This window comes from Lissotriton helveticus, chromosome 1_2, assembly GCF_964261635.1.
Source record: "Lissotriton helveticus chromosome 1_2, aLisHel1.1, whole genome shotgun sequence".
Lineage (NCBI taxonomy): Eukaryota > Metazoa > Chordata > Amphibia > Caudata > Salamandridae > Lissotriton > Lissotriton helveticus.
The window spans coordinates 459,231,216-459,256,039 of record NC_136058.1 but is presented as its reverse complement, the minus strand read 5'-3'; the positions used below and the strand labels follow the sequence as shown (position 1 = coordinate 459,256,039).

General features: G+C 45.5%; 2 protein-coding genes across 2 annotated transcripts in view; one reads left to right on the top strand and one right to left on the bottom strand.

The window, feature by feature from the left end:
* Positions 1-24,824, top strand: part of LOC144807732 (uncharacterized) — a 770,734-nt gene that overhangs the window by 45,499 nt on the left and 700,411 nt on the right. The window lies entirely within an intron of this gene.
* Positions 42-24,824, bottom strand: part of LOC144807730 (uncharacterized) — a 105,787-nt gene continuing 81,004 nt past the window's right edge. Inside the window, exon 3 of the mRNA XM_078673396.1 lies at positions 42-3,741. Coding sequence (XP_078529522.1) covers positions 1,647-3,074 — 1,428 coding nt within the window. The 5' untranslated portion in view covers positions 3,075-3,741 and the 3' untranslated portion in view covers positions 42-1,646. The remainder of the gene's footprint in view (positions 3,742-24,824) is intronic.

The window sequence follows — 24,824 nt, the reverse complement described above, 5'->3', positions numbered from 1 at the left end:
CTTTGGGGCTTACGGGCTGGATAAAAACAACGTCAGGAAACAAAGGCAAATTAAAAGCACATTTTATTTATGCGCTAAAAACTATTTAAAAATGTAATTTCCAAGTTCCACATATCTGTTTAAAAATATTTACACTTTCAGTCATTTCCGAGTTTAGTTACAAAATGATAGTGGGAAAACACATGAAGTATAAAAACTGAAACCGTTATTTTACGTTTCTTGTTTTTTGTTTTTAAAACAGGCCATCGACCTTTCATGTGAAAATTATTATAAGGGCCTGACATCACTTTTTGTGACGTCACTGCATATGACTTCATTGTGATTCGCATATGATAATGGGCTCCTTCACTATTTTCCTTCCTTGTGTCCTGTTTATTTGCAAGACATGGGTCTATGGGTATTAAAACTAAATGTATAAATTCACAGGTGTTCAGCCCCTTTCTCTGGCGATGTCACACATTGACATGTATTCGGCTGGTTCTTCTATTTTTAGGTGAATACAAATAACGTGCCGTTCCCCCTCCTCCCATTTCTCTTTCTTTTTCTCCCCCTTTCTTTGTCTCTCTCGCTCTCTTTATCTCTCCCCCTCTCTATCTCCCTCACACTCCTATTAGCTTTAGCTTCATGAACGTCACTGCCGTTTCTGGCATTCATACGACAAATCCTTCAGAACATTTGAGACCAAGGGACAATCAGTGTGGAAAACAAGTTGCTGGGAGTGCAACTGATTGTACTGGCACATATATGCTTTTGGTTTAACTCTGTTTTATTGAACTTCAAACATCTAAATTGGCACATTACAACATATAGGCTTTTGATGTGGGATTTCGCTATTTCACCACATTCTTCAAACAGAGTCTGCTGCTTACAGTGGCTCAATTCTTGTAAAAAGTAGAGTTTGGCAAGACACAAAATTAATAGGGAGAGCCAAGTCGAAGATGAGCCACAGATCACACTTAGTTATAAGGCTCGAGGCACGAGCTGATCCATCAACCGGTAACAGTCTGTAAAAGATGCAGCAAACTATACTTAAAAATAAGGTATATGCTCTTTTATATCTAGCAATTGGCTATTTCTTAAACACCTGTGCTTTGCTTTAGTTCATTACATATACTGCATATACTGAAGTGACATTTGCTAATAGTAATACATACATTTTACCAATGAAGCTTCCATCTCCAGAGCCCTGCCAACATGTCCACTCTGGGTGTGTTGGGTTTATAGGTTTTATCACTAATCCGACAAGTTAGTTGAAAGTACCGTTGTTAGTCGCAGTATTGTTCAGTGTTGCTTTTACAGGTAGTGTGATCAGGTACGATTGAATATTTTTCTTTATATCTCTTCTCAACCAAAAAACAATCAACAATATTATGTGTTCGCTGATGTTTGTAGGTTTGATAATTGTCTAAAGCTCTTCCCACATTCATTACACTTGAATGGTTTTTCTTCTGTGTGAGTTCGCTGATGATACCTTACTTGGGAAGAGAAGCGAAAACTACTGTCACATCACTACAACGATAGGGTTTTCCCCCTGTGTGTGTTCGCTGATGACTTTGTAGCTCTGATAATCGACTAAAGCTCTTCACACATTCACTGCATTTAAATGGTTTTTCCCCTGTGTGTATTCGCTGATGACTTTGAAGGTTTTATAACTCACTAAAGCTCTTCACACATTCACAGCACTTGAATGGTTTTTCACCTGTGTGTGTTCGCTGATGTCTTTGTAGAAGTGATAACTGACTAAAGCTCATCCCACATTCACTGCAGTTGAATGGCTTTTCTCCTGTGTGTGTTTGATTATGTCTTTGAAGGTTTGATAACTCACTAAAGCACTTTGCACATTCACTGCACTTGAATGGTTTTTCCCCCGTGTGTGTTCGCTGATGACTTCGAAGGTGTGATAACTGACTAAAGCACTTTGCACATTCACTGCACTTGAATGGTTTTTCTCCTGTGTGTGTTCGCTGATGACTTTGTAGGTCTGAAAATTGACTAAAGCGCTTCACACATTCACTGCATTTAAAAGGTTTTTCTCCTGTGTGTGTTCGCTGATGTCTTTGAAGGTGTGATGACTGACTAAAGCTCTTCACACATTCACAGCACTTGAATGGTTTTTCTCCTGTGTGTATTCGCTGATGACTTCGAAGCTGTGATGACTGACTAAAGCTCTTCACACATTCACAGCACTTGAATGGTTTTTCCCCTGTGTGTGTTCGCTGATGTCGTCGTAGAAGATATAACTGACTAAAGCTCATCCAACATTCATTGCACTTGAATGGTTTTTCTCCTGTGTGAGTTCGCTGATGATACCTTAATGCCGAAGAGAAGCGAAAATTACTGTCACATTCACTACAATTATAGGGGTTTTCCCCTGTGTGTGTTCGCTGATGTGATTGAAGACTTGATAACTCACTATAGCACTTTGCACATTCACTGCACTTGAATGGCTTTTCCCCTGTGTGTGTTCGCTGATGTCTTTGAAGGCCTGATAACTGACTAAAGAACTTTGTACATTCACTGCACTTGAATGGCTTTTCCCCTGTGTGTGTTCGCTGATGTCTTTGAAGGTGTGATAACTGACTATAGCACTTTGTACATTCACTGCACTTGAATGGCTTTTCCCCTGTGTGTGTTCGCTGATGTCTTTGAAGGTGTGATAACTGCCTAAAGCACTTTGCACATTCACTGCACTTGAATGGCTTTTTCCCTGTGTGTGTTCGCTGATGTGTTTGGAGGTTTGATAAGAAACGAAAGCACTTCACGCATTCACTGCATTTAAATGGCTTTTCCCCTGTGTGTGTTCGCTGATGGCTTTGTAGGTCCGATAATCGACTAAAGCTCTTCCCACATTCACTGCACTTGAATGTTTTTTCTCCTGTGTAGGTTTGCTGATGAAGCTTGCGTTTTGATGACAAACGAAAGCTCTTGCTGCATGTGTGTGATTCTTCTTTCTTGGATAGTGTCTGCGGGTCGGGTATATATTTGTCTACAACCCATGACTGCATTTCCTGATGGGCCAACATGGCTGATAAAGCACTTGTGTTTTTCTCGCACACTTTATATGTGTGCTGCATTTTGCATGTTTGATTTCAGTTTTAACATTAAAATGCAATAGCCACCAAATATTTGCCACACTCCAAATACGTAGAAGGTGTCTTTGTAGGCGATTGTGCCTTTAGATTGGATTATGGCAATGCACGCTTGCGGGCAAAGATGTATCTTCCTTCTGGCTGGTGCAAATCGGGACAGTCTGCTGTATTGTAGAAACAAGAACTCCTCTTTCCTTTACCCTTCTGTTGTCTGGCTCCGCTCTGTTGTGCTTTTCTCTGGTTACTGTGGTTTGGCCAGAAAGAGTTTACAATACACCTAGAGCACGGAATGATGGCTTGTCATCATTTTCTAAAACAGAGCACTGCGGTAATCACATCATAGCGCTCCCATGATCAAAGCTGGTGTTAGGCACTTGTTTATGGAGGAGGCGGTTTGTTATTTTTGTTGCCTTAATTTTCCTACGGTCATTTCTTTGTCTTTTGGCGTGGTGGTGCACAGCTCAGACTCTTACAATCACTGAAATGCCCTTGATGCTTCATCCGGGACCTGTCAGTTTGTGTGCAGGTTCCCCTGTCGCCGACTGCGCTGATGTTTTCCTGAATACTGAAGCTCATTATTTCTGCTGTTATTGGAGATTTACCGCATTCGCTTCATTATTGATGGTCATTTCTCACATTCAAGGCTTGTTTTCTGTTGGATGTAAAGATATCTAAAATTACTGAATTGAAACATAATGGAATAAGAATTCACAATGTTTAACTGGTTGTAAAAGACATTTTGGGGGGAGATTTACCAAATCTCCATGCAATACAGCGCAACCCACCCTCCCCGAGCGAGGCTGCGATGCATTGCGCAACAGGGAGGGAGCAGGAGAGCACCATATTTTCAAAGATATGGCTCTCTCCTTCCCTTTCCCTTGTGCTGGCACTGATTACAGCAGCCCTGTGCCATGCACACACCTTAGCACCAGAGCGCTTGTAGTGTTGTTCCTAAATCCCTAATAGGCTCTGCGCATTGGAATAATATACACTATAGTTTTAGCATAAGACTGAGGTCAGTATGCTCCTATCGAATGCAATAAACTTAATTACTTGTGTGTGCCAGCTAACTCAGAGGTCACTAAAAACTTCTCGAAACTACAAGAAGGGATCCGTTTTTGACAACCGCTTATACATGACAACTTTGTTTCCCTTTGGAATCGGAACAGTCTCAGAATCGTGGAAACAATAGATAACAGTTTCACTCAGTCAATCGTGCATGCTTCATTTCTACAGAGTTGTACACAGAAATAGATAGATGGGCGTTTCAATAAAAAGGGTTTATTGAACAGTCTTATTTCTCGTACAAGAGATATGAACTGCTACAATCATATATCAGAATGGAAAGTATAATACGTACAGCGTTAGCAGTAGGATTAGATAATACTGCTATAGCATGGTTTGTAGTGATGACATATATTCATAAAAATACATACATAAATAACACAGGCTAAAATATGAATACTCATCTAGTGCTTCTAAATATTTCTACCCCAGTGTACCTAACCTAAGTGTAGTACGAGGTAAGAAGTAGGTGCTCTAAAGTATAGATAGTTATAGTTTAGTTTTCCATAGTTGCCAAGAGTCCCTCTAGGTTCTAATCTGCTCCATACCTTAGAATGAGAAAGGTTGGAATCTCTTTCCGGGTCTCGATCTTCTAACACCCCGCAAGGGGAATCAGAAAACACTGGAGCTGGATTCTGTACAAGGAGGATGGCAGCGCCTGGTCAGTGCGTCAGGCGGGGATTCATACTTCCTTCCGAACTTGCCGTGGCGAGCCGTGCACGTATATAGCCGTAGCTTGCCATGGTAATTGAAGGTATATTCATACCTTGATTGTGTTTAGGAATGCCAGTATTGACGTAAATGTCGGGCACAGGAACGTCATGAATGAACCCCTAAGGAACAGATGTTCATACATAATAAATGATTTCTTGGAGAAATCAATGATCCAAGCAAGGGAAAGTCCTAAAGGCTTAACAGTCTGGTTTTTGAAGAACTTGTGACGTAACTGGGCGGATGTAGGTGACCATGCCTGTATTTGGTTTGTATGGATAATACCTAAATAAGGGTATGATTTGTATGCCTATATAAGGACACTGCGAAGTGTGCCTATATAACGGCGTACATCGGAAAACCTATATGCGGTATCTAAATCGACACACAACACGCTAGGGTGTGTGTGTGTGAGTCCAGCATAGGCTTTGTACAGGAAGGACACCCTTCCTGTACACAATACTGTGCCTAGACATGAGGGAAACCTTTTCCCACTTTGTATGTTTGTTGCACAGTGCAGCACGCATGCAAAGTCAGAAAAGGAAGGAAAAATTAAAGCATTTCTCCTTCCTTGCGCCTAGTTTAACAGGGTGCAGTTTTCTCACTCTGAACCCAATCTACTGTATTTGGTAAATTGGGTTTAGCGTGAGAAACCATGGATGGTTGCACGGAAACGCCCATGCACCACCCTTGGCAGGCCACTATGGTGCAAAGTAACTTGAAGCAGTGCTATGCGATGCTTCACATTACTTTTACGTTATTTGCTGGAAAGAAAAGTAGGAAAAAAGATTTTGCGCTGTTTAGTGCCACTTTAGTGACGCAAACATGGCAAAAAATCTTAGAAAATCTTCACCTTATTCTTTACCGCCTTTGAAACGTAGCAAGGAATATTTCATCATACACAGATATTTAACTTAAAGTTCTGTTGATCAGGTGACAACAGAGTAACTGAGCAAAGTAAGGGCGCTCACGGAGGACCCAAGTGCTTGAGGTTTTGCTTAAGATAGACGCACATGGTCAAGATTTAATTTAAACAACAATAGATTTTAGAAAAAGAGATGGATCAGGCAGGGCTGTAAACTTTCCAGTAACTCTTTATGAAGTATACAACAAAAATAACTCCAGTCACACACTTCTTCTCGTTCCTTTCCTATTCACTTAAGATCATCTCAAATACCAACTCCTGTCTTTACCTCGCTGGTCATAAGTCACCTTTTTATTTATAAAAATTCGTTTTATTGCAGATACCCAGAGAAAAGAAGGGGCAACATTGACAGTTATTCAAATAAACAACATTACATATCAGAATATAGGCAGCGGAGCCACACATGTCCATCCGATATTCATCTCAAGTATCAATCTGCCAATAGCGATGGTGTGATATCCAAACATGGTCAACCTAACATAGTGGGCATCCGTTGAAGCCAACTGGGCATCCGCTTTTCTCTTATAGAGCCCCCCGCCCCCTCCCCCCCCCGAGAACCAACAATGCTTTAATGGAAAAATCAGCATGTTAACATTTTGTTCATAACTTAACAGTACAGTCATGTCAGTGGCCTTGTACATTCCCCTAGGTCCCATCCCTCCCCCCGCACCTGGCATGCAGTTGATGCATATAATGTTCGTCCACCCGCAAGTCCTAATACAACAGGATCCACTCGGTACACGTGTCTCCACCCCATCTCATCTCTCCCGCCAGCGTGTAATGCATTCATGTGCCACCCTCTCCCAGCCCTCCATCTAGCCCGTGGTAGTGTCTCCACTTAGACCAGACCTTTCTGAACTTTCTCGGGCATCCTCTTGATTTTTATGTCACCCGCTCTGCTGCCATATGAGAGGCCCAACCCTCGTCTCCACTCCTCCACATTAGGGGCGGTCGCTGCCCCCCAATATTTTGCAATTTCCCTTTTTGCCACCACTAAAGCCAAGGCCAGGAACACCAACAGGGGACGGGGGAGATCGACATCATTAGTCACTCCCAGAATAGCTAATTTGGGCTCTTGCTCCAGCGGTACAGACAGAATTTCCCTCAGTTCAGTAAAGATGAGGGTCCAATAGGTCATAAGTCACCTTTGACACTTTCAACAGCTCCCTTGGCTCAAGCATTTCTGGTTTCTTCTAACCTGGAAGACTGGAACATTATTGTGAGCTGAGGGGGGTTTCCTATCGCCATACAGGGCATGGTTCTGGCCCTGAAAGACAACTTTAAAAAGCAAGTCTTTAGTTCTTCCTAAAGTAGATAAAGTTCTGTAAGATGCAACTCCTTCCGGGGCTTTTGTTTAAAACAGAACGAGGGGTTCACTGTAAGGCCCGTCCTTTAGATTGTAAGCGCAGATATGGCAAACAAATGTTGATTCATATAATTTTATATTCAACAATATCAGTCATTTAGTACTTACAGAGAATCCATCAGAACCAATAATTTACCTGACATATCCACGCAGCAGATGTGGGCATTTTACTCTTTTTTCCCCCTTTTCCACCAAATACATGGTATCTGGCATGACGTTGTCCGTTTGGGGCCCAGTAGGCCACTTTGTGACTGGATGGGCATTTGGCAGAGCTGGAGGAGGTGTCAGGTATCCTCAGGTGATGCGGCATTTCTAACTTTGCATATTTCTCATATTCAAGTTTACTAATTTCCTTTCCTTCGGCCCCCCTACTGTCCCTTGGCTGCGCACTCACTCTGTGGGGTTCATCAGAAGTCAGATAATGGCCTGATAGTCACAAGGCCATGGATCTCACTTCTTCTACAACACTTATTGCAGACATAGGGCCTAGTTAGGAGTTTGTCCAACAGATTTTTGCCTCAAAACTAGGGGTGGGTGAAGGATTCCGCTCTCCCGGGGGAGCTTACAAATTTTTGTCCACGGAGTTCCATAAATTCCACGAAGTGATGCAGAACAGAGTTTTTTTTCTCAAGCGGTTCGCAAACGGTAAGGTGGCGATCGCTTGTGAGAAAATATATCGCGCTAGACCTCCACCTGGCGAAATTTTTCATTTTAGGAGGTCGAGTGTAGAAATCTGCCATTCTCGTTGATGAAGCTGCCACTCAATAAGATTGTCAATTCGAGCGGCAGAAAGCAGCTGCGCCCTCTGGCGTGACGCGTAGGGCTATTCATTCTGATTTTACAATGCGGGACAAAACGTGACAGATATCCGGTCTCCCTCCTTGGTCATCACCTACCCAGTCAGTCTTTAGACAGACTTCTTTACGTCTCTCCTTATTGTCTCTTCCTTTATCCTCACTTTCTCACTTCCCCTACCCCCCACTACTTTTCTCTTCTCTCCTAATGTATTGCTGATTGCTTTATGTTATGTTTAATTATTGTTCTTTTTCTATGATATTGCTGAACCACATTGTTCCACTTCCTCTCGTCTCTCCTGTCCTTTCCTCCCCCATCCTTCCTCTATTTTATGTCTCTCCTCTCTCAATGTTTTGAGACTGAACTATTTTGTTTGATGCCCGATGGAGCTACCTGGTTTAGCTATAGGGGAGATGGGCCGTGGATTCCCTCCTTGGTCGTCGCCTACCCAGTCAGTCTTTAGACAGACTTCTTTTCGTCTCTCCTTATTGTCTCTTCTTTTATCCTCACTTTCTCACCTCCCCTACCCCCCACTACTTTTCTCTTCTCTCCTAATGTATTGCTGATTGCTTTATGTTATGTTTAATTATTGTTCTTTTTCTATGATATTGCTGAACCACATTGTTCCACTTCCTCTCGTCTCTCCTGTCCTTTCCTCCCCCTTCCTTCCTCTATTTTATGTCTCTCCTCTCTCAATGTTTTGAGACTGAACTATTTTGTTTGATGCCCGATGGAGCTACCTGGTTTAGCTATAGGGGAGATGGGCCGTGGATTCCCTCCTTGGTCGTCGCCTACCCAGTCAGTCTTTAGACAGACTTCTTTTCGTCTCTCCTTATTGTCTCTTCCTTTATCCTCACTTTCTCACCTCCCCTACCCCCCACTACTTTTCCCTCTCTTTTCTCTCCTCTCCTAATGTATTGCTGATTGCTTTATGTTATGTTTAATTATTGTTCTTTTTCTATGATATTGCTAAACCACATTGCTCCACTTCCTTTCATCTCTCCAGTCCTCTCCTCCCGCATCCTTCCTCTCTTTTATGTCTCTCCTTCTCTCCTCTCTCAATGTTTTGAGACTGAACTATTTTGTCTGGCGCCCGATGGAGCTACCTGGCTTAGCTATAGAGGAGATGGGCCGTGGATTCCCTCCTTGGTCGTCGCCTACCCATTCGGTCTGTAGACAGGCTTTTTTTCGGGACTCCTTCTTTTCTCTTCCATTATCCTCCCTTTCTCACCTCCCCTGCCCCCTCCACTACTTCTCTCTGTCCTTCTCTCCCATCCTAATTGTATTGCTAATTTTTTTATGTACTGTGTAATTTGTTGAATTTGTTCTGTTACAGTGTTGACTCTCATGTAAAGCGCTCTGATACCTTCGGGTCTAGCCAGCGCTATATAAAACTCTTTAAATAAAAAAGAAAATAATAAAATAAATAAATAATTGCCACAGTATGTAATGCATTTTTAATGGGTCAGGCTGTCGTACAGATACTGCTTACCTATATACCGTGTTAAGTTAGCATGAGCTTATTAAAGTGTTTAAACGCCATTTTTCCTTTAGCTGCTTTTGCACACGACACATAATTGTTATTTTAGCTTTCAACCGAGAAGAGCGGTGTGATTTACATAAGAATAATATGTTATTGCTCTGCTATCAGCTTTGTTTGGTAAAATATGTCTGCACAGTGAGTGCTGAAGCTTCCCAGGATATGTCGACACAGTTGAAACAAGAGGGTCAGATTTAGCACATTCCTAATATGTAAGTATACAGGGGCAGATTAATAAATCTCCTGGTTGTTTCTCGATAAACAAAAGGTTTTCCAATAACATTAATGGTTGGACATCACAAATGAACAACGAAGTTCAGTTTCTCATGTTCTTTATTCAAAATTCCATAGGAGTAAGCTTGACAAAAAGACAGCCGACACGTGTTTCGTCAGTACTAGGGATAAGTACTAAAGCCTTTTTCAAGGCTAGGCAAGATGAAGAATAACGTCATGTGTCACATAAGGGCTTGTCCAAACAAGAAGATATAAAATATGGAACCATATAAAAAGAAACTCCGGGAAGTCAAGTCATGGTCCAAGTATTGAAGAATATAGAATCAAAGCATCCTGGTCCGAGTGTCGTAATAAAGCACCTGGGAAGTTATAAAGGCACCTGCATACACCAAATGCAAGGCCAGTCCGTATAATAGCGGAATCAGTAAAACGTTTTACTGATTCCGCTAATATACGGACTGGACTCTACATGCTTCTCGCTACAGTGGGGCTTGGCTGCAGTATATTGGAATACTCTTCCAGGGACGTCCATTATATAAGCTCACACACCTACATGTGAGCACTGGACTGCACCCTCGACAATCTCATCATCCACCATCGGGACAATTTGATTAATCCGTATGGGGGAGCCTTGCATTTGGTGTATGCAGGTCCCTTTACAACTTCCCGGGTGCTTTATTACGACACTCGGACCAGGATGCTTTGATTCTATATTCTTCAATACTTGGACCATGACTTGACTTCCCGGATTTTCTTTTTATATGGTTCCATATTTTATATCTTCTTGTTTGGACAAGCCCTTATGTGACACATGACGTTATTCTTCATCTTGCCTAGCCTTGAAAAAGGCTTTAGTACTTATCCCTAGTACTGACGAAACACGTGTCGGCTGTCTTTTTGTCAAGCTTACTCCTATGGAATTTTGAATAAAGAACATGAGAAACTGAACTTCGTTGTTCATTTGTGATGTCCAACCATTAATGTTATTGGAAAACCTTTTGTTTATCGAGAAACAACCAGGAGATTTATTAATCTGCCTCTGTATACTTACATGTTAGGAATGTGCTAAATTGGACCCTCTTGTTTCATATGTATCTGGTCAATCTTTGATTGTCATTGAATCTCTCTTGGTAGTGGGGGATAGTGGTCTGTACAGCACTCCGTCTTCGTAATTGAAGTTTTGTTAAATTTCCAGCACTTATCATACATCTAATTGTCAATAGTGAATGTTTGGTCTCTTCCTTTTGGATACACCACTACCGTCTCTCCCTCTCTAAGTCGACACAGTATTGTTGTAAGGTCTGATCTTCGCACCTTTCTAGACATAACATGAATGCAGCTGCTGCCAAAATCGGGCTTTACGCGCCTTTCACATTGCTTTGCTGAGAGCACACGTAACACACTTGATGGTGCTTCGCATGCAGAGAGCTGGTGGAAGATGATGTGATCCTCTGCCACTGAGATTTTGAGGTATGGGCCCGCCCTGCTAAAACCCAAAGAGACCTTCATAGATAATAATATTCTATGCTAGTTAGGGAGGGTGAGAATTAGGTGTTGCTAACTCCTATTCATTTCAGCATATTAGAATGCTGTCACCTTTCACATTTTATGGACTATTAACTATGCTGATAACTTAGCTTGTGATAATATGTTTGCTTGTATTATCTAAGATACTGCGTTTGAGAACCCTGCATTAGTAAGTAAATATTTCAAATGTGCACGTGTCCTCTTTTACTCCACGTTCTGGTTTGAAATGATTGCATAACAAAAGAGTGTTCATGTGTTCCACGATACCTGAGGTAGTCTAAGTTCATGTTCTGGTCTGTCTAAACATTGGGAGTTTATTATGACCAATGAAACACTGTAGTTAGCTCGGTAACTGGATTTTGGGTACTGAGGTGAGTTTTGGGTCATCCTAATTCACTAAGGTTCCAGATCTCTATACACAGTTTTGTAGGAGAACGGAATTCCAGCTACATGGCGCCCAACGTGCTCGGTCTTATATCATGACACTCGAGTAGTATATCATTCAATCCTTTACCCCTTCATGGTCATTTCCGGAAAACGGCGATGTCGGAAAAACCTACCTATTTTTGAAATAGGTCTTTTCAAGCTTGAATCTTTCTAAAACGATTTCCTTGAATTACTACCCAGTTGTGCTACATAGTTTACTTTGTTTTCTACGTTGCTGTGCCGTCATGGCTCAACCAGTTGACATTCCGCAGCGTAGTCGTGTTGCGGTGCGCAATCATTTACAGACTTACCAAGTACCCTTGGAGGGCTTGGCTGTAATAATGGTGGTGAGTGCGGATGCTGCTTACCCATACAAACTGTTCTATTCGTGGGTAACGTTTCCGGCTGTGGACGCTAACTCTGGTTTGTTCCACAATTACACTCCCTCACCAGTACCAAATGAATATACACCGTACAGAGCACAGGAAGTCCTATTGATCATTGGCAGCATCGAGTTTGGTTTGGTGGTGCCCTGCCCCATTTTCTAACCGCTCCGAGGTTAGGTCCTTTGTCCATTCCAGGTGCTGCTTGGCCTATTTTGGGTGGATTTACTCCTCATCCTCAGCACGGCAATTGTACCCTGGCGGAAGTTCGTAGACTACATGTTGTCTCAATTGCCGTGATTCGTGCCTTGGTGCAATACATAGGTCATCATCTTCAGGGTGGGCCCCCGGGTGGGCCCCCGGGTGGTGCGGCGCTTCCGCCGGACAGGGCGGATTGAAGCTCAGTCCTGTGATGGTCAATGCTGTGATGGGCAAGCGGCCCCAGGAAAAGGATGATTTTCCTTTCTGGCTTGCCGAGAAATTTGACCAGCTGGAAGCAGTTTTTCCTAATACAACTCCTGGTGACAAGCACAGGATTTTGACAATTAGTTTACTGAAGGATTTAGCTCCTGAACTCGCTGACTGTGTGACCTGGGGTAGAACATTTGCGGCAGTCTACGCGAGGTGTTATGGCACTCAGTCTATGGCTGTCCTGCCGACGATCATTAAACGTGTTCAAAATGATCACGGACCGGAGGCTGCAGTTGAATTGGGTATGCTCTTGTGTGGCTCCTTTGAAATAGTTTGCGATCTCATTCTTGCTAATGTCAAGGGGGATGCAGTGAACTTTCAGGTGGCCAATGCTTTGGCGGCGATTCCCGATGCCGAGAAACCCCATCAGTTAGCGAGAATTATTGTGGTTGCGTATAAAACCGTGGGTCGCAATAGCAAAGGTTTAAAGCCTTTTTCTGTCAAAGAGAAAAAGCAACCACAAGGGCAGACTTCAGAGACGGAAGTTCAGCCCAAGTCTAAAAAGCAAAATTGGCCTAAAAAACAAAATCAGGGTAAGCAACAGCAACAACAAACACAGGATTCTGGTCCTGCGTCTCAATTGCCTGCGCAAACAGAACGTGTTTATGACTTGCGCGATCGCGCGACGATTAAGTCACCTGATCGATTTCAGGTTTCTGATCAACGCTCTCCTCGTTCCTTTCAGGAATCATCGGCCGCGATGACCGGTGGTGGAGGAGGCGGAAGGGGTCGAGGTGGTCAGCAAGGATGCGACCAGCCCCGCCCAAAAGAGGGTGCAGGAAAACAAGACGGCTCAACGCCGAAGAGACCGCAGTTTGCCAAAAAGAAAGTCGCGGCTTTAACAGCGCATCGATATGCCACAGATAGTGAGAACAGCTGCAGCAGTTTGAAAAAGAGTTTTGAGGACAGCCTGGCCTACAGCAGCTTGCTGTTTTATATGCACATCTACACAGTAGTGTTTTGTGAAAGTGTGTATGGGGGTCCATGTGGCTGCCTTACAAATGTCATCAAGAGGAATATTCCCTTGGAAAGCCATGGATGCCCCCATTTTCCTCGTAGAGTGTGCTCTAGGGGGAACGGTTAAAGTGTGTTTTACTTTTTGATAGCATATCTGAATGCATTTAACTATCCATCTGGCTATTCCTGACTTTGATATTGGATTTCCCTTGTGTTGTGGCGCAAAAGCAACAAATAGTTGCTTTGTTTTCCTAAATGATTTCGTTCTGTCTACATAATAAAGGAGAGCTCTTATTACATCAAGTGTGTGTAGGGCTCTCTCAGTTACTGACTGAGGATTTTGAAAGAATACTCGCAGTTCTATTGACTGATTAATGTGGAAATTGGATACGACCTTTGGCATGAACTTAGGGTTTGTTCTAAGAACCACCCTGTTGGCATGAACTTGCATGAAAGGTTCCTGAATTGTTAGTGCTTGTAATTCGCTCACTCGTCTGAGTAAGGTAATGGCAACCAAAAATGCTAGCTTCCAAGTTAAGAATTGCAGTTCGCATGAGTGGAGAGGTTCAAAGGGAGGTCCCATAAGTCTGGTAAGTACTATATTAAGATTCCAGACAGGGGAAGGGGGATGTCTTGGAGGGATCACCCTTTTACGACCCTCCATGAAGGCTTTGATTGCTGGCACTCTAAACAGTGTCTAGTGTAGTTCCTATATTCCCAATAGGCTCTGCGCATTGGAAGAACATTAACGATAGTGTAGACGTAGGACTAAGGTCAACTAGGTCTCTATTGAATATGTTAAACTTAATTATGTGTGCCAACTAGCTCAGAGGTCACTAGAAACTTTCTCGAATAAACAAGAATGGATTAGTCTCTGATAACCGCATTAACATGACAACTTTGCTCCCTCCAGAATAAGAAGTATATCTCCAGAGTCGCGGAAACAATAGATAACTATTTCACTCAGTCAATTGTGCATGCTTCGTTTCACTAGAATTGCAGAGAACATAGAGAGACAGGGCGTTTTCAATAAAAGAGGTTATTTATTGAAAAGTCTTCTTTCTCATTCAAGAGAAGTGGATTGCTACAATTGTTATACTTGTTATAAAGTAAAGTGCGTACAATAAAAAGGGTATTATGAAATAATACTGTAAAAGCATGGTATAGTTTCTAAGCCATACGGTCTTTAAAATGGTTAAAACGCATACATTGATATACAATGACTAAAGGTACTCAACTGGTGCTTCTAAGATACGCCTACCCCAGTGTAACTAACCTAAGCCTAGTACAGGGAAGGAGTAAGTAGAATTACAGTTTAAGTTAAGATAGTTTCTGCCAGGAATCTAAGTCAGGAATTCTCTAAGGATCTAATCAGCTCCATACCTTGGGCATAGGATGAAGGAGGTCTTGTATCTCGCTCTCAGGACTCGATCTCCCAGCAACCCGCAAGGGTGTCCGGGAAACACTGGAGCTGGATTTCTCTCGGCAGAGAGAGGGCAGCGTCTTTCCCAGTGCGTCAGATGGGAGGGTCGGCTCCTTTCGGCTCTTTCCGACTGCAAGGCTTCGGGTCAGTAGTCAGTCGATCTGCTCCGCACCACCGTGAGTTTGCCAAGGATGATGCGGTAATATTTATACCTGACAGGTGCCGGGTTTGACGTAAGGTTTGGACATAAGACCTCACCACAAGTTCCTTCAGGACTTGCGAGTTCTAGGACAAATCAAAACAAAAGCAGGGGGAATTCCCGGTGCTGCTGCAGGTTTGGTTTACTTAGGAACACGTTGTACATTTCTAGGAAGCTTCGTGTAATAGCCATGCTGTGTGCGTGCTGCATCGGCTATTATTTAATAGAGGTGTGATTCTTAAGCTCATAAGGCTATGGTATGCATTAACCACGTGAGGGCAAGAATCGGGAATAATTAAATAGATTGAATCACAACAAGTGAAAGATGTTGCCTGTTTTGAAGGTATGCTGCTATAGCAGCTAGGTGTAGTCGTATTGAAGAGTATGCTAAGTTGCATTTTTGTAGGTGCAGCAGGTAGCATACAACGTTTTGTATGGAAGCGTCTAATGGGTTTATTTGGGTATTGTTGCAGTAAATAACACATCTTTTCCATTTAGCAGCATAGCACGCTCGTGTAGTTGGTCGTCTTGCCTCCTTAATGATGTTCATGCAGTCCGGAGGCAAGTTAAGGTACCTGAACTCTAAGAGTTCAGGAGCCAGATCGCTAGGTTCATCTGATTGGGATCTGGGTGTCTGACCTCTCCATGGTTCTGCGTTAGAAGACGAGGTGCAAGGCACAGTCTTTGATGAGGAACTACTGAAAGTTCTAGGAACTTTTGTGTACCAAGGTTGTCTCGCCCATGTGGGAGCAACTAGGATTAGTGTGAGTGAGTGTTGCCGCAGTTTGCGTGCCACCAGCGGAATTAGCGGTGCTGGGGAAAAGCGTACGCAAATCTGCCTGACCAGTTCATCCATATCGCATTTCCCTGTGACAACAGGTGTGGGAACCTGGTGGCAAAGTACTGCCATTTTGAGTTATCATTTGTGGCAAACAGGTCTAATTCTGGGTGACCCCACTGTTGGAAGAATGGCTGGAGAACTTGGGGGTGAATCTCCCATTCGTGTAGTTGCTGGCTGGGCCTGCTGAGCAGGTCTGCTATCTGATTGTCCTTCCCTGGAAGATGTTCTGCTAGGAGAAAGATGTTTTTTGGAATTGCCCACTTCCATATGCTTTGTGCCAGGTGGGACAGCTGTGGAGAGTGGGTTCCGCCCTGTTTCTGGATATAGTACATTGCGGTCATGTTGTCCGTCCGGATCAACACAGTCTTGTTGTACAAATATTTTTTGGAATGCCTTCAGGGCTAGGAATATCGCTAGCAACTCTAGTTGGTTGATATGCAGTCTCTTTTGTTTGGTTGTCCAGAGCCCTTGTACTGTGGGATGTATGATATTACAACGCATGCTTTTACCACGCATGCCTTTACAACGCGGTTTTTACAACGCATGCCTTTATAACACGTAGTGCTTTGGGGCGCTGGAGAGTGAATAGTTTAATTTACTATTCCAACTCCAGTCCCCGTGGATAGTAGGGAAGGTGTTGGATAGTAAATTAAACCTATTCCCTATCCTAGAGCGCCCCCCAGTGCAATGCGTTGTAATGGTTTACGTTGTAAAAGTTGTGTCGTAAAGGCACTGCGTGGTAAAAGTTGCGTTGTAAAGGATGTTTCCCGTACTGTGTATTGAAGGAGATGGGCTCCCCAACCGGTTAGCGATGCGTCCGCTGTTAGTACTATTTGTGGGACTGGCTCTTGGAACAGTCGCCCCTTGGAAAGGTTTTGTGGGTTCCACCACTGCAGAGAGTTGTGAGTGCGACTGTCCACCAACACTAGGTCTTTTAGTTGTCCTAGAGCCTGGTTCCATTGCCATACTAGACATTCTTGTAAGGGACGCATTTGAAGCCTGGCATGGGGGACAATGAATATGCAGGAGGCCATCATGCCTATGAGCTGCATAAAGACTCGAGCTGGCAGAGAGTGTGGTGGCAGAAGTTTGTGAATAAGTATCTGCATGCTGGCCACCCTTGCTGAGTTTGGGTATGCTTTTGCCACAGAGGTGTTTATAGTTGCTCCCAGATATTATTGTGTGTGGGATGGTTGCAGATGCGATTTTGGGTAGTTTATCGAAAAGCCTAGGCTGTGTAGCAGCTGAAGCGTTTGAGATGTGTGTGCTGCACATTGTTGGTACGATTTGGCTTGTATTAGCCAATCGTCGAGATAGGGGAACACATGGATGTGTTGCCTTCTGAGATGTGCGGCCACTGTCACTAAGAATTTAGTAAACACTCTTGGAGCCGTGGTAACCCCGAAGGGCAAAACCTTTAAATTGGTAGTGGTGCCCCTCTATTGTGAACCTGAGATATTTTCTGTGGGCTGTATGGATGGGTATGTGAAAATACGCATCCTTGAGGTCCAGTGTTGCTTGGAAGTCTCCTTGTTGTACCAATGGGGGCACTTGCTGTAGAGTGATCATATGGAAGTGGGCTGACGAGCCTGGGATCCCGCACCTACGCGCCTGAGTGGTACTATACCTGGCAGATATTGGCAGCCATCGGCAACCCCAGTACACGGCCTATCCCTGCTGATGAGGGGTAATACCCCGAAACACGTGTCCAGGGATGGCGAAGACAGCGAAGATAGCAGAAGATCGAAAGATGATGCATCGCGAACACTTTACTACATTGACCAGAGTCCTTAGGGGCGACACCGCCGGTGTGTGAGTAGTGTGCGACCCCACCCCCATTTGTAACTTTAAAGCTCCCTTGAGCAGCGGGCTGACGAGCCTGGGATCCCGCACCTACGCGCCTGAGTGGTACTATACCTGGCAGATATTGGCAGCCATCGGCAACCCCAGTACACGGCCTATCCCTGCTGATGAGGGGTAATACCACGAAACACGTGTCCAGAGATGGCGAAGACAGCGAAGATATCAGAAGATCGAAAGATGATGCATCGCGAACACTTTACTACATTGATTAGAGTCCTTAGGGGCGACACCGCCGGTGTGTGAGTAGTGTGCGACCCCACCCCCATTTGTAACTTTAAAGCTCCCTTGAGCAGCGGGCTGACAAGCCTGGGATCCCACACCTACGCGCCTGAGTGGTACTACACCTGGCAGATATTGGCAGCCATCGGCAACCCCAGTAAACGGCCTATCCCTGCTGATGAGGGGTAATACCCCGAAACACGTGTCCAGGGATGGCGAAGACAGCGAAGATAGCAGAAGATCGAAAGATGATGCATCGCGAACACTTTATTACATTGACCAGAGTCCTTAGGGGCGACACCGTCGGTGTGTGAGTAGTGTGCGACCCCACCCCCATTTGTAACTTTAAAGCTCCCTTGAGCAGCGGGCTGACGAGCCTGGGATCCCGCACCTACGCGCCTGAGTGGTACTATACCTGGCAGATATTGGCAGCCATCGGCAACCCCAGTACACGGCCTATCCCTGCTGATGAAGGGTAATACCCCGAAACACGTGTCCAGGGATGGCGAAGACAGCGAAGATAGCAGAAGATCGAAAGATGATGCATCGCGAACACTTTACTACATTGACCAGAGTCCTTAGGGGTGACACCGCCGGTGTGTGAGTAGTGTGCGACCCCACCCCCATTTGTAACTTTAAAGCTCCCTTGAGCAGCGGGTTGACGAGCCTGGGATCCCGCACCTACGCGCCTGAGTGGTACTATACCTGGCAAATATTGGCAGCCATCGGCAACCCCAGTACAAGGCCTATCCCTGCTGATGAGGGGTAATACCCCGAAACACGTGTCCAGGGATGGCGAAGACAGCGAAGATAGCAGAAGATCGAAAGATGATGCATCGCGAACACTTTACTACATTGACCAGAGTCCTTAGGGGCGACACCGCCGGTGTGTGAGTAGTGTGCGACCCCACCCCCATTTGTAACTTTAAAGCTCCCTTGAGCAGCGGGCTGACTAGCCTGGGATCCCGCACCTACGCGCCTGAGTGGTACTATACCTGGCAGATATTGGCAGCCATCGGCAACCCCAGTACACGGCCTATCCCTGCTGATGAGGGGTAATACCCCGAAACACGTGTCCAGGGATGGCGAAGACAGCGAAGATAGCAGAAGTTCGAAAGATGATGCATCGCGAACACTTTACTACATTGACCAGAGTCCTTAGGGGCGACACCGCCGGTGTGTGAGTAGTGTGCGACCCCACCCCCATTTGTAACTTTAAAGCTCCCTTGAGCAGCGGGCTGACGAGCCTGGGATCCCGCACCTACGCGCCTGAGTGGTACTATACCTGGCAGATATTGGCAGCCATCGGCAACCCCAGTACACGGCCTATCCCTGCTGATGAGGGGTAATACCACGAAACACGTGTCCAGAGATGGCGAAGACAGCGAAGATATCAGAAGATCGAAAGATGATGCATCGCGAACACTTTACTACATTGATTAGAGTCCTTAGGGGCGACACCGCCGGTGTGTGAGTAGTGTGCGACCCCACCCCCATTTGTAATCATATGGAAGTGCTCCGACAGTATGTACTGATTTAGGGGTCTGAGGTCCAATATTCGTCTGAGGGAACCGTCCTTTTTGGGAATAAGGAAGTATAGGGAGTATACTCCTGTCCCTTGCTGGTGGAAAGGGACTGGCTCTATGGCCCCCTTTTCCAGCATGCATTTCACCTCTTGTTGGAGCAGGGTGATGTATTCTGTTGACATTGGACGGTGTCTGGGTGGTATGTTTGGTGGTGTAGAAGTCAGTTCTAGGCAATAACCATACTGGATAATTTCTCTCACCCACCTGTCCGTGGTAATTGTGTGCCAGACAGGTAGGAACTGTTGGAGTCTGCCTCCGACCGGTGTTAGGTGGTCTGGAGGTAGTGTGATAAAGTCACTGTTTTGTGGCAGCGGAAGCTCTGGTGGTATTGCCTCCACGGTCTCGTCCCTTATTATTGGTGCCCCTATAACCTCCTCTGTTTGAGTTTTTGGTGAAGGAACCTTGTGTGTTGCTTTTGTATGAGGATGACGCCTGTGAGGTATTTCCTCGAGTAGTTGCTCTGTATGAGGAGCGTCGAAAGGAGCCTCTATGTTGCGGAAACTGTAATGCTCCCATTGATTTTGCGGTTTCTGTGTCTTTTTTAATTTTGTCTAAAATTTTGTCTAAAATGGTGTCGACAGCAGACCCAAATAGAAAGTCTTGATTGACTGGCTGATTAAGAATGGTGGACTGCACCTCGTTCTTAAAGCCTGAAATGCGCATCCATGCATGTCTGCGGAGCAAGACCCTAGTGTTAATTGACCTGGCTGCGGTGTCTGCTGCGTCAAGCGCACATTTGATGGAGGTGTTTGAAATTAATTTACCCTCTTGTATGAGGTCATTAGCTTGTGCTTTAAAGGCTCAGGCAGGTGTTGCATTAGGCTTTCGAGCTGGTCATAATGTGCCCTGTCATAACGAGCCAGTAGGGCTTGTGTATTAGCAATCCTCCATGAGTTGGAGGCTTGTGCTGCTACCCTTTTACCTGATGCATCTAGTATTTTTGATTCCTCATCGGGGGGAGGTGCTTCCCCCGTTGTTTGGGAGTTGGCCCTTTTACGTGCATTAGCCACTACCAGTGAGTCTAATGGTAACTGCCCTCTGATGTATGTAGGGTTGGTAGAGGCTGCCCTATACTTTTTCTCTATTCTGGGATTGATTACTCTAGCCCTGGCTGTATCCTTAAATATGTCAGGTGCGTGTTTTAGCACTCCCTTTATCATGGGAAGTGTTCTGACACTCCTTTCTGAGGTGGGGAAGGTGTCAAATAAGACGTCTTCTTCAACGGGGTCATTATGCATGTCCACATTATGGAATTGTGCTGCCCTGTCTATAAGTTGGTTGAAGACAATGGTGTCATCAGTAGGTGACGGCTTAGTTGGATAAGAGGGTACACCAGGGATGGGATGGGTGTTGTATGGGTCTGTTGGCTCCTCCCATGGTTCCTCTTCTGTTGGAGGATCTTGTGGAAAATCATCTTCTGGCTGTGGGTTTTCCCCTGTGTTCCCCTCATCGTCCCCGTGGTGAGAAGGAGAGTAAGGAGCAAAAGGTGTAGTAGGCATGATAGGATAGAAAGGGATGAAGGGTCTAGAGGGAGAAGTCCCAAAGTCCTTTTTCTTTAATGGAATAGGGGAATGAGAGCAGGTGTCCAGTGGCCTTTTTTTCTTGTGCAGGATTGCGACTTTACCAGTGTCTGGGTTAATATCAATCTTTGCCTGGTCGTCTGATGGATATGGATGGAAGAGTACTTCCTCTACAGTCCTTGGTTGAGTGTTAGACCTCTTTGGATCGGGAACACCTTCTTTTTCGACGAATTTTGGTGTTTTATTGCCTTTCTTCGGCTCGTGCCCTTTTTTAGGGTCGACCGGAACTTTTGGCTCGATAGGTTTTTTGAGCTCGACAGGCATTTTTTGGTTGTTTGTGCTTTTCCGAGTCTATGGTTTTGTTTGGATCGACTGACGTCTTTGGAGCACCTGTCTTCGGGTTGATAGCCTTGTCCGGCCGTGGTATGGGCTTCGGCACGGCACCCTTCTTGTCGGCGACCTTCGCCGGCTCGATTGTTTTCGGCACAGCGGGCTTGTTTGGGTCGACCTTTTTAGGTTCGGCGCCCTTTGGTTGTATGTGTTTGTTTGGTTCGACTACCCTTTTGGGGTCGACGCTTTTTGGCTGTACGGCCTTTTTCGGTTCGACGCCCTTCGGGTTGACAAATTTGTTTGGCTCTGGGACCTTCTTAGGGACGATGGTACTTGGCCCTGGGGTGTCTGAAGGTTTTGGTTTCGATTTCGGAGCCGAGCCAGATGGCAGGGCTGGCAAAACTGTTTTCGGATCTTGGCTAAGGCCTGCTGGCGATGCCTCGACCGGAGTCTTTGGTAACGGGTTGACTGGTGTCGGGGGCTGAGTACTCACGATTTGCCCCGGCGGGATCTCGTCATCAGAGTGACGATCTCTAGGTCTGAATCTTGAGTTTCCGGTAGGTCTTGGTCATCATCGAAGATGTTGTCCGGGTCTGGTGCCTGTCGCTGCATCTCTTGCCTAGCGGCCCGTCGAATCCGGATGGTTTTCTTCTAACGGAACTGGGCACAGGCCGAGCAGGTTTCTTCCCTATGGTCTGGGGAAAGGCAATTGTTGCATACTGAGTGTTTGTCAGTATTTGGGAACTTGGAGTGGCATTGTGGGCACCTTTTGAAGGGCCTTCTTTCCATCGACAGTAGGCTAACGTGGCGTCGAAAAGGCCCAACGGCCCGCGTTGATGACGAGTGGAGATGGAAAGCTGGATCGAGTAGAGAGGTACCGAATGAGAACAATACAGTCGAAGGCCTTTTGGCCTTTAGATAAGTTTTGTTTCGATTCCGAAGCTGGAGTTATGGAGTAACATCCGAACCCAATGGCAGATAAAAACAATCTGAGGATGGAGAAGATGCCCTTGCGCACTCTAGTCCAGGGGAGGAGTCACCTACCTCGTGATACTTCGAAGACTCTTCCAGGACAACAAAGTGCAATCATCCGGACCCAACACTAGGCAGAGATCTATGCACCGATATGAATTCAGCAGCCCACATGCCTGGAACATATGGATTTATCGCCTCCTGCACGGGTTGCTTCATTTTCCAACATACTACTCAATCAAATCAGCGGGCTCTTAAAAGAAGAATTTGCCCTAATCCATGCCCGTTTGGACACTATGTCTAAGACCTGCACATGCACAGACTTGGCTCATTCAAACCCATCACTCCCAGCCAACACACATGGGAGAAATACGGCTCTAACTTTGAGCACTAGTCTGGGAAATACATCTGCTGAGAAAAACAGAGGGGAAGGTTCTACAGCCCGTTCTGCAGACAAGGGGTCAGCAAGTTCCAGCAATGTAACAGCTTGCACTATTGAGGCAAAGACTGACGTTCTCGTTCGTCGAAAGGAGATTGCCACAGTTCTGGGAGTAGCCTCTACACCCCATGGTCATCGAGGCCAAGAGCTTTCTCTTATTAATCTGCCTCCTGCTAGTGTACCATATGTACTAGTCCTTGCTGGTGTGCCCTCACTGGGTGAAGATAAAACTGAAACTCATTTGGAACTTAAAAATCAATCAACCAATCAATAGAATTTGTATAGCGCGCTACTCACCCGTTAGGGTCTCAAGGCGCTGGGGGTGGGGGGTGGGGGGTGGGGGGGGGGTCGTTATTGCTTGAACAGCCAGGTCTTGAGTTGTTTCCTGAAGGAGCGATGGTCCAGAGTCAGCCGTAGGTGAGTGGGGAGGGAGTTTCATGTCTTGGCTGCCAGGTAGGAGAAGGACCATCCTCCGACGGTGGATTTGCGGATTCGTGGGACGGAGGCGAGGGCGAGGCTGGCGGATCGGAGCTGGCGGGTGGGTGTGTAGAATGTGAGTCGGCTGTTGAGGTACTTCGGGCCCGTGTCATGGAGAGCCTCGTGTGCGTGGGTGAGGAGTCTGAACGTGATCCTCTTGTTGACGGGGAGTCAGTGCAGGTCTTTCAGGTGGGCCGAGATGTGGCTGTGGCGAGGGATGTCCAGGATGAGTCGTGCTGAGGAGTTTCTGAATGCGCTTGAGTCTTTTCCGGAGTTTGGCTGTGGTTCCAGTGTAGAGGTTGTTCCCGTATTCCAGACGGCTGGTGACGAGGGCCTGGGTGACCGTCTTCCTGGTTTCGGTGGGGATCCAGCGGAAGATCTTTCGGAGCATGCGCAGGGTGTTGAAGCAGGATGACGAGACGGCGTGGACTTGCTTGGTCATCGTGAGGGAGGAGTCCAGGATGAAGCCCATTTGCTTGCCAGGCAATATCAGTTTCCTTATGCCAACGCAGTTGACATTTTGATGACTCGAAGGGTGAAGTGGATTGGCAATCGGGCTAAGGACATTGTGTAGTAGTCAATTTAAGGAATCCCCATTTGGTACAACAAGTTTTACACCTGAGTATTGGGGGTTCTACCATCAGACTTCTTCCCCTCACTTATTTTTATAACCATGGTTTTGCTTGTGGCATAGGGGACGGGTTACGTTATGGCACTAGGGTACGGCCTTCTCATCGATCTGGGAGGGGCCAGGTGGTAGGCTTGCAACGGCCCCAATCATTTAACCTACCCCTTTTTAACAGATTTGAGAGCTTGGAGGAGGTGGATTGACTCGTGATCCCAGGGTCCCCATGTAGCAACGCTGAGTCAACAATGATGGAAGTTAACAGAGTGAGGGCAGCAGGAAAATTGAAGACTCTCATTGATAGTGGAAAGGCAGCGTGCAAGTTTCCATCTACCTGTGGGCAGACAGAATATTGCGTAGTAACTGCAGCGCCAGTTGGTCCTCCTTTTATTAAAAATTCTGTAAATAATTCTGTGGTCTCACCCACGAGGGAACTAGTTATGAAGGCCCCAGCTGACAACCTGACCTCTCTCCATAGAATCAAGTTACTATCTTGGAATGTGGCTGGTATCAAAAACATACTACATTGTCCAGAACGGGGAGTCTTTGTAGATTCTTGTGATATATGCTTATTTCAGGAAACATGGGCCACAGACCACCCTATTTGTAGAGGCTTCGCATCATTCCATATCCCTGCCATTGCTGGAAATAGGGGCAGGCCTTCAGGTGGACTCAGCACTTGGGTGGGATGCCATCTGAGTTGCGATGTTAGGCAAGTGGATTCACATAGTCCAGACATCTTTTGCCTTATACTATCCTTTTCTAACAATCTTAAATTATTTTTAATCAACGTTTACTTTAGGCATGTTAAGATGGGTAAGGAGTCGCCTGCACTAGCACA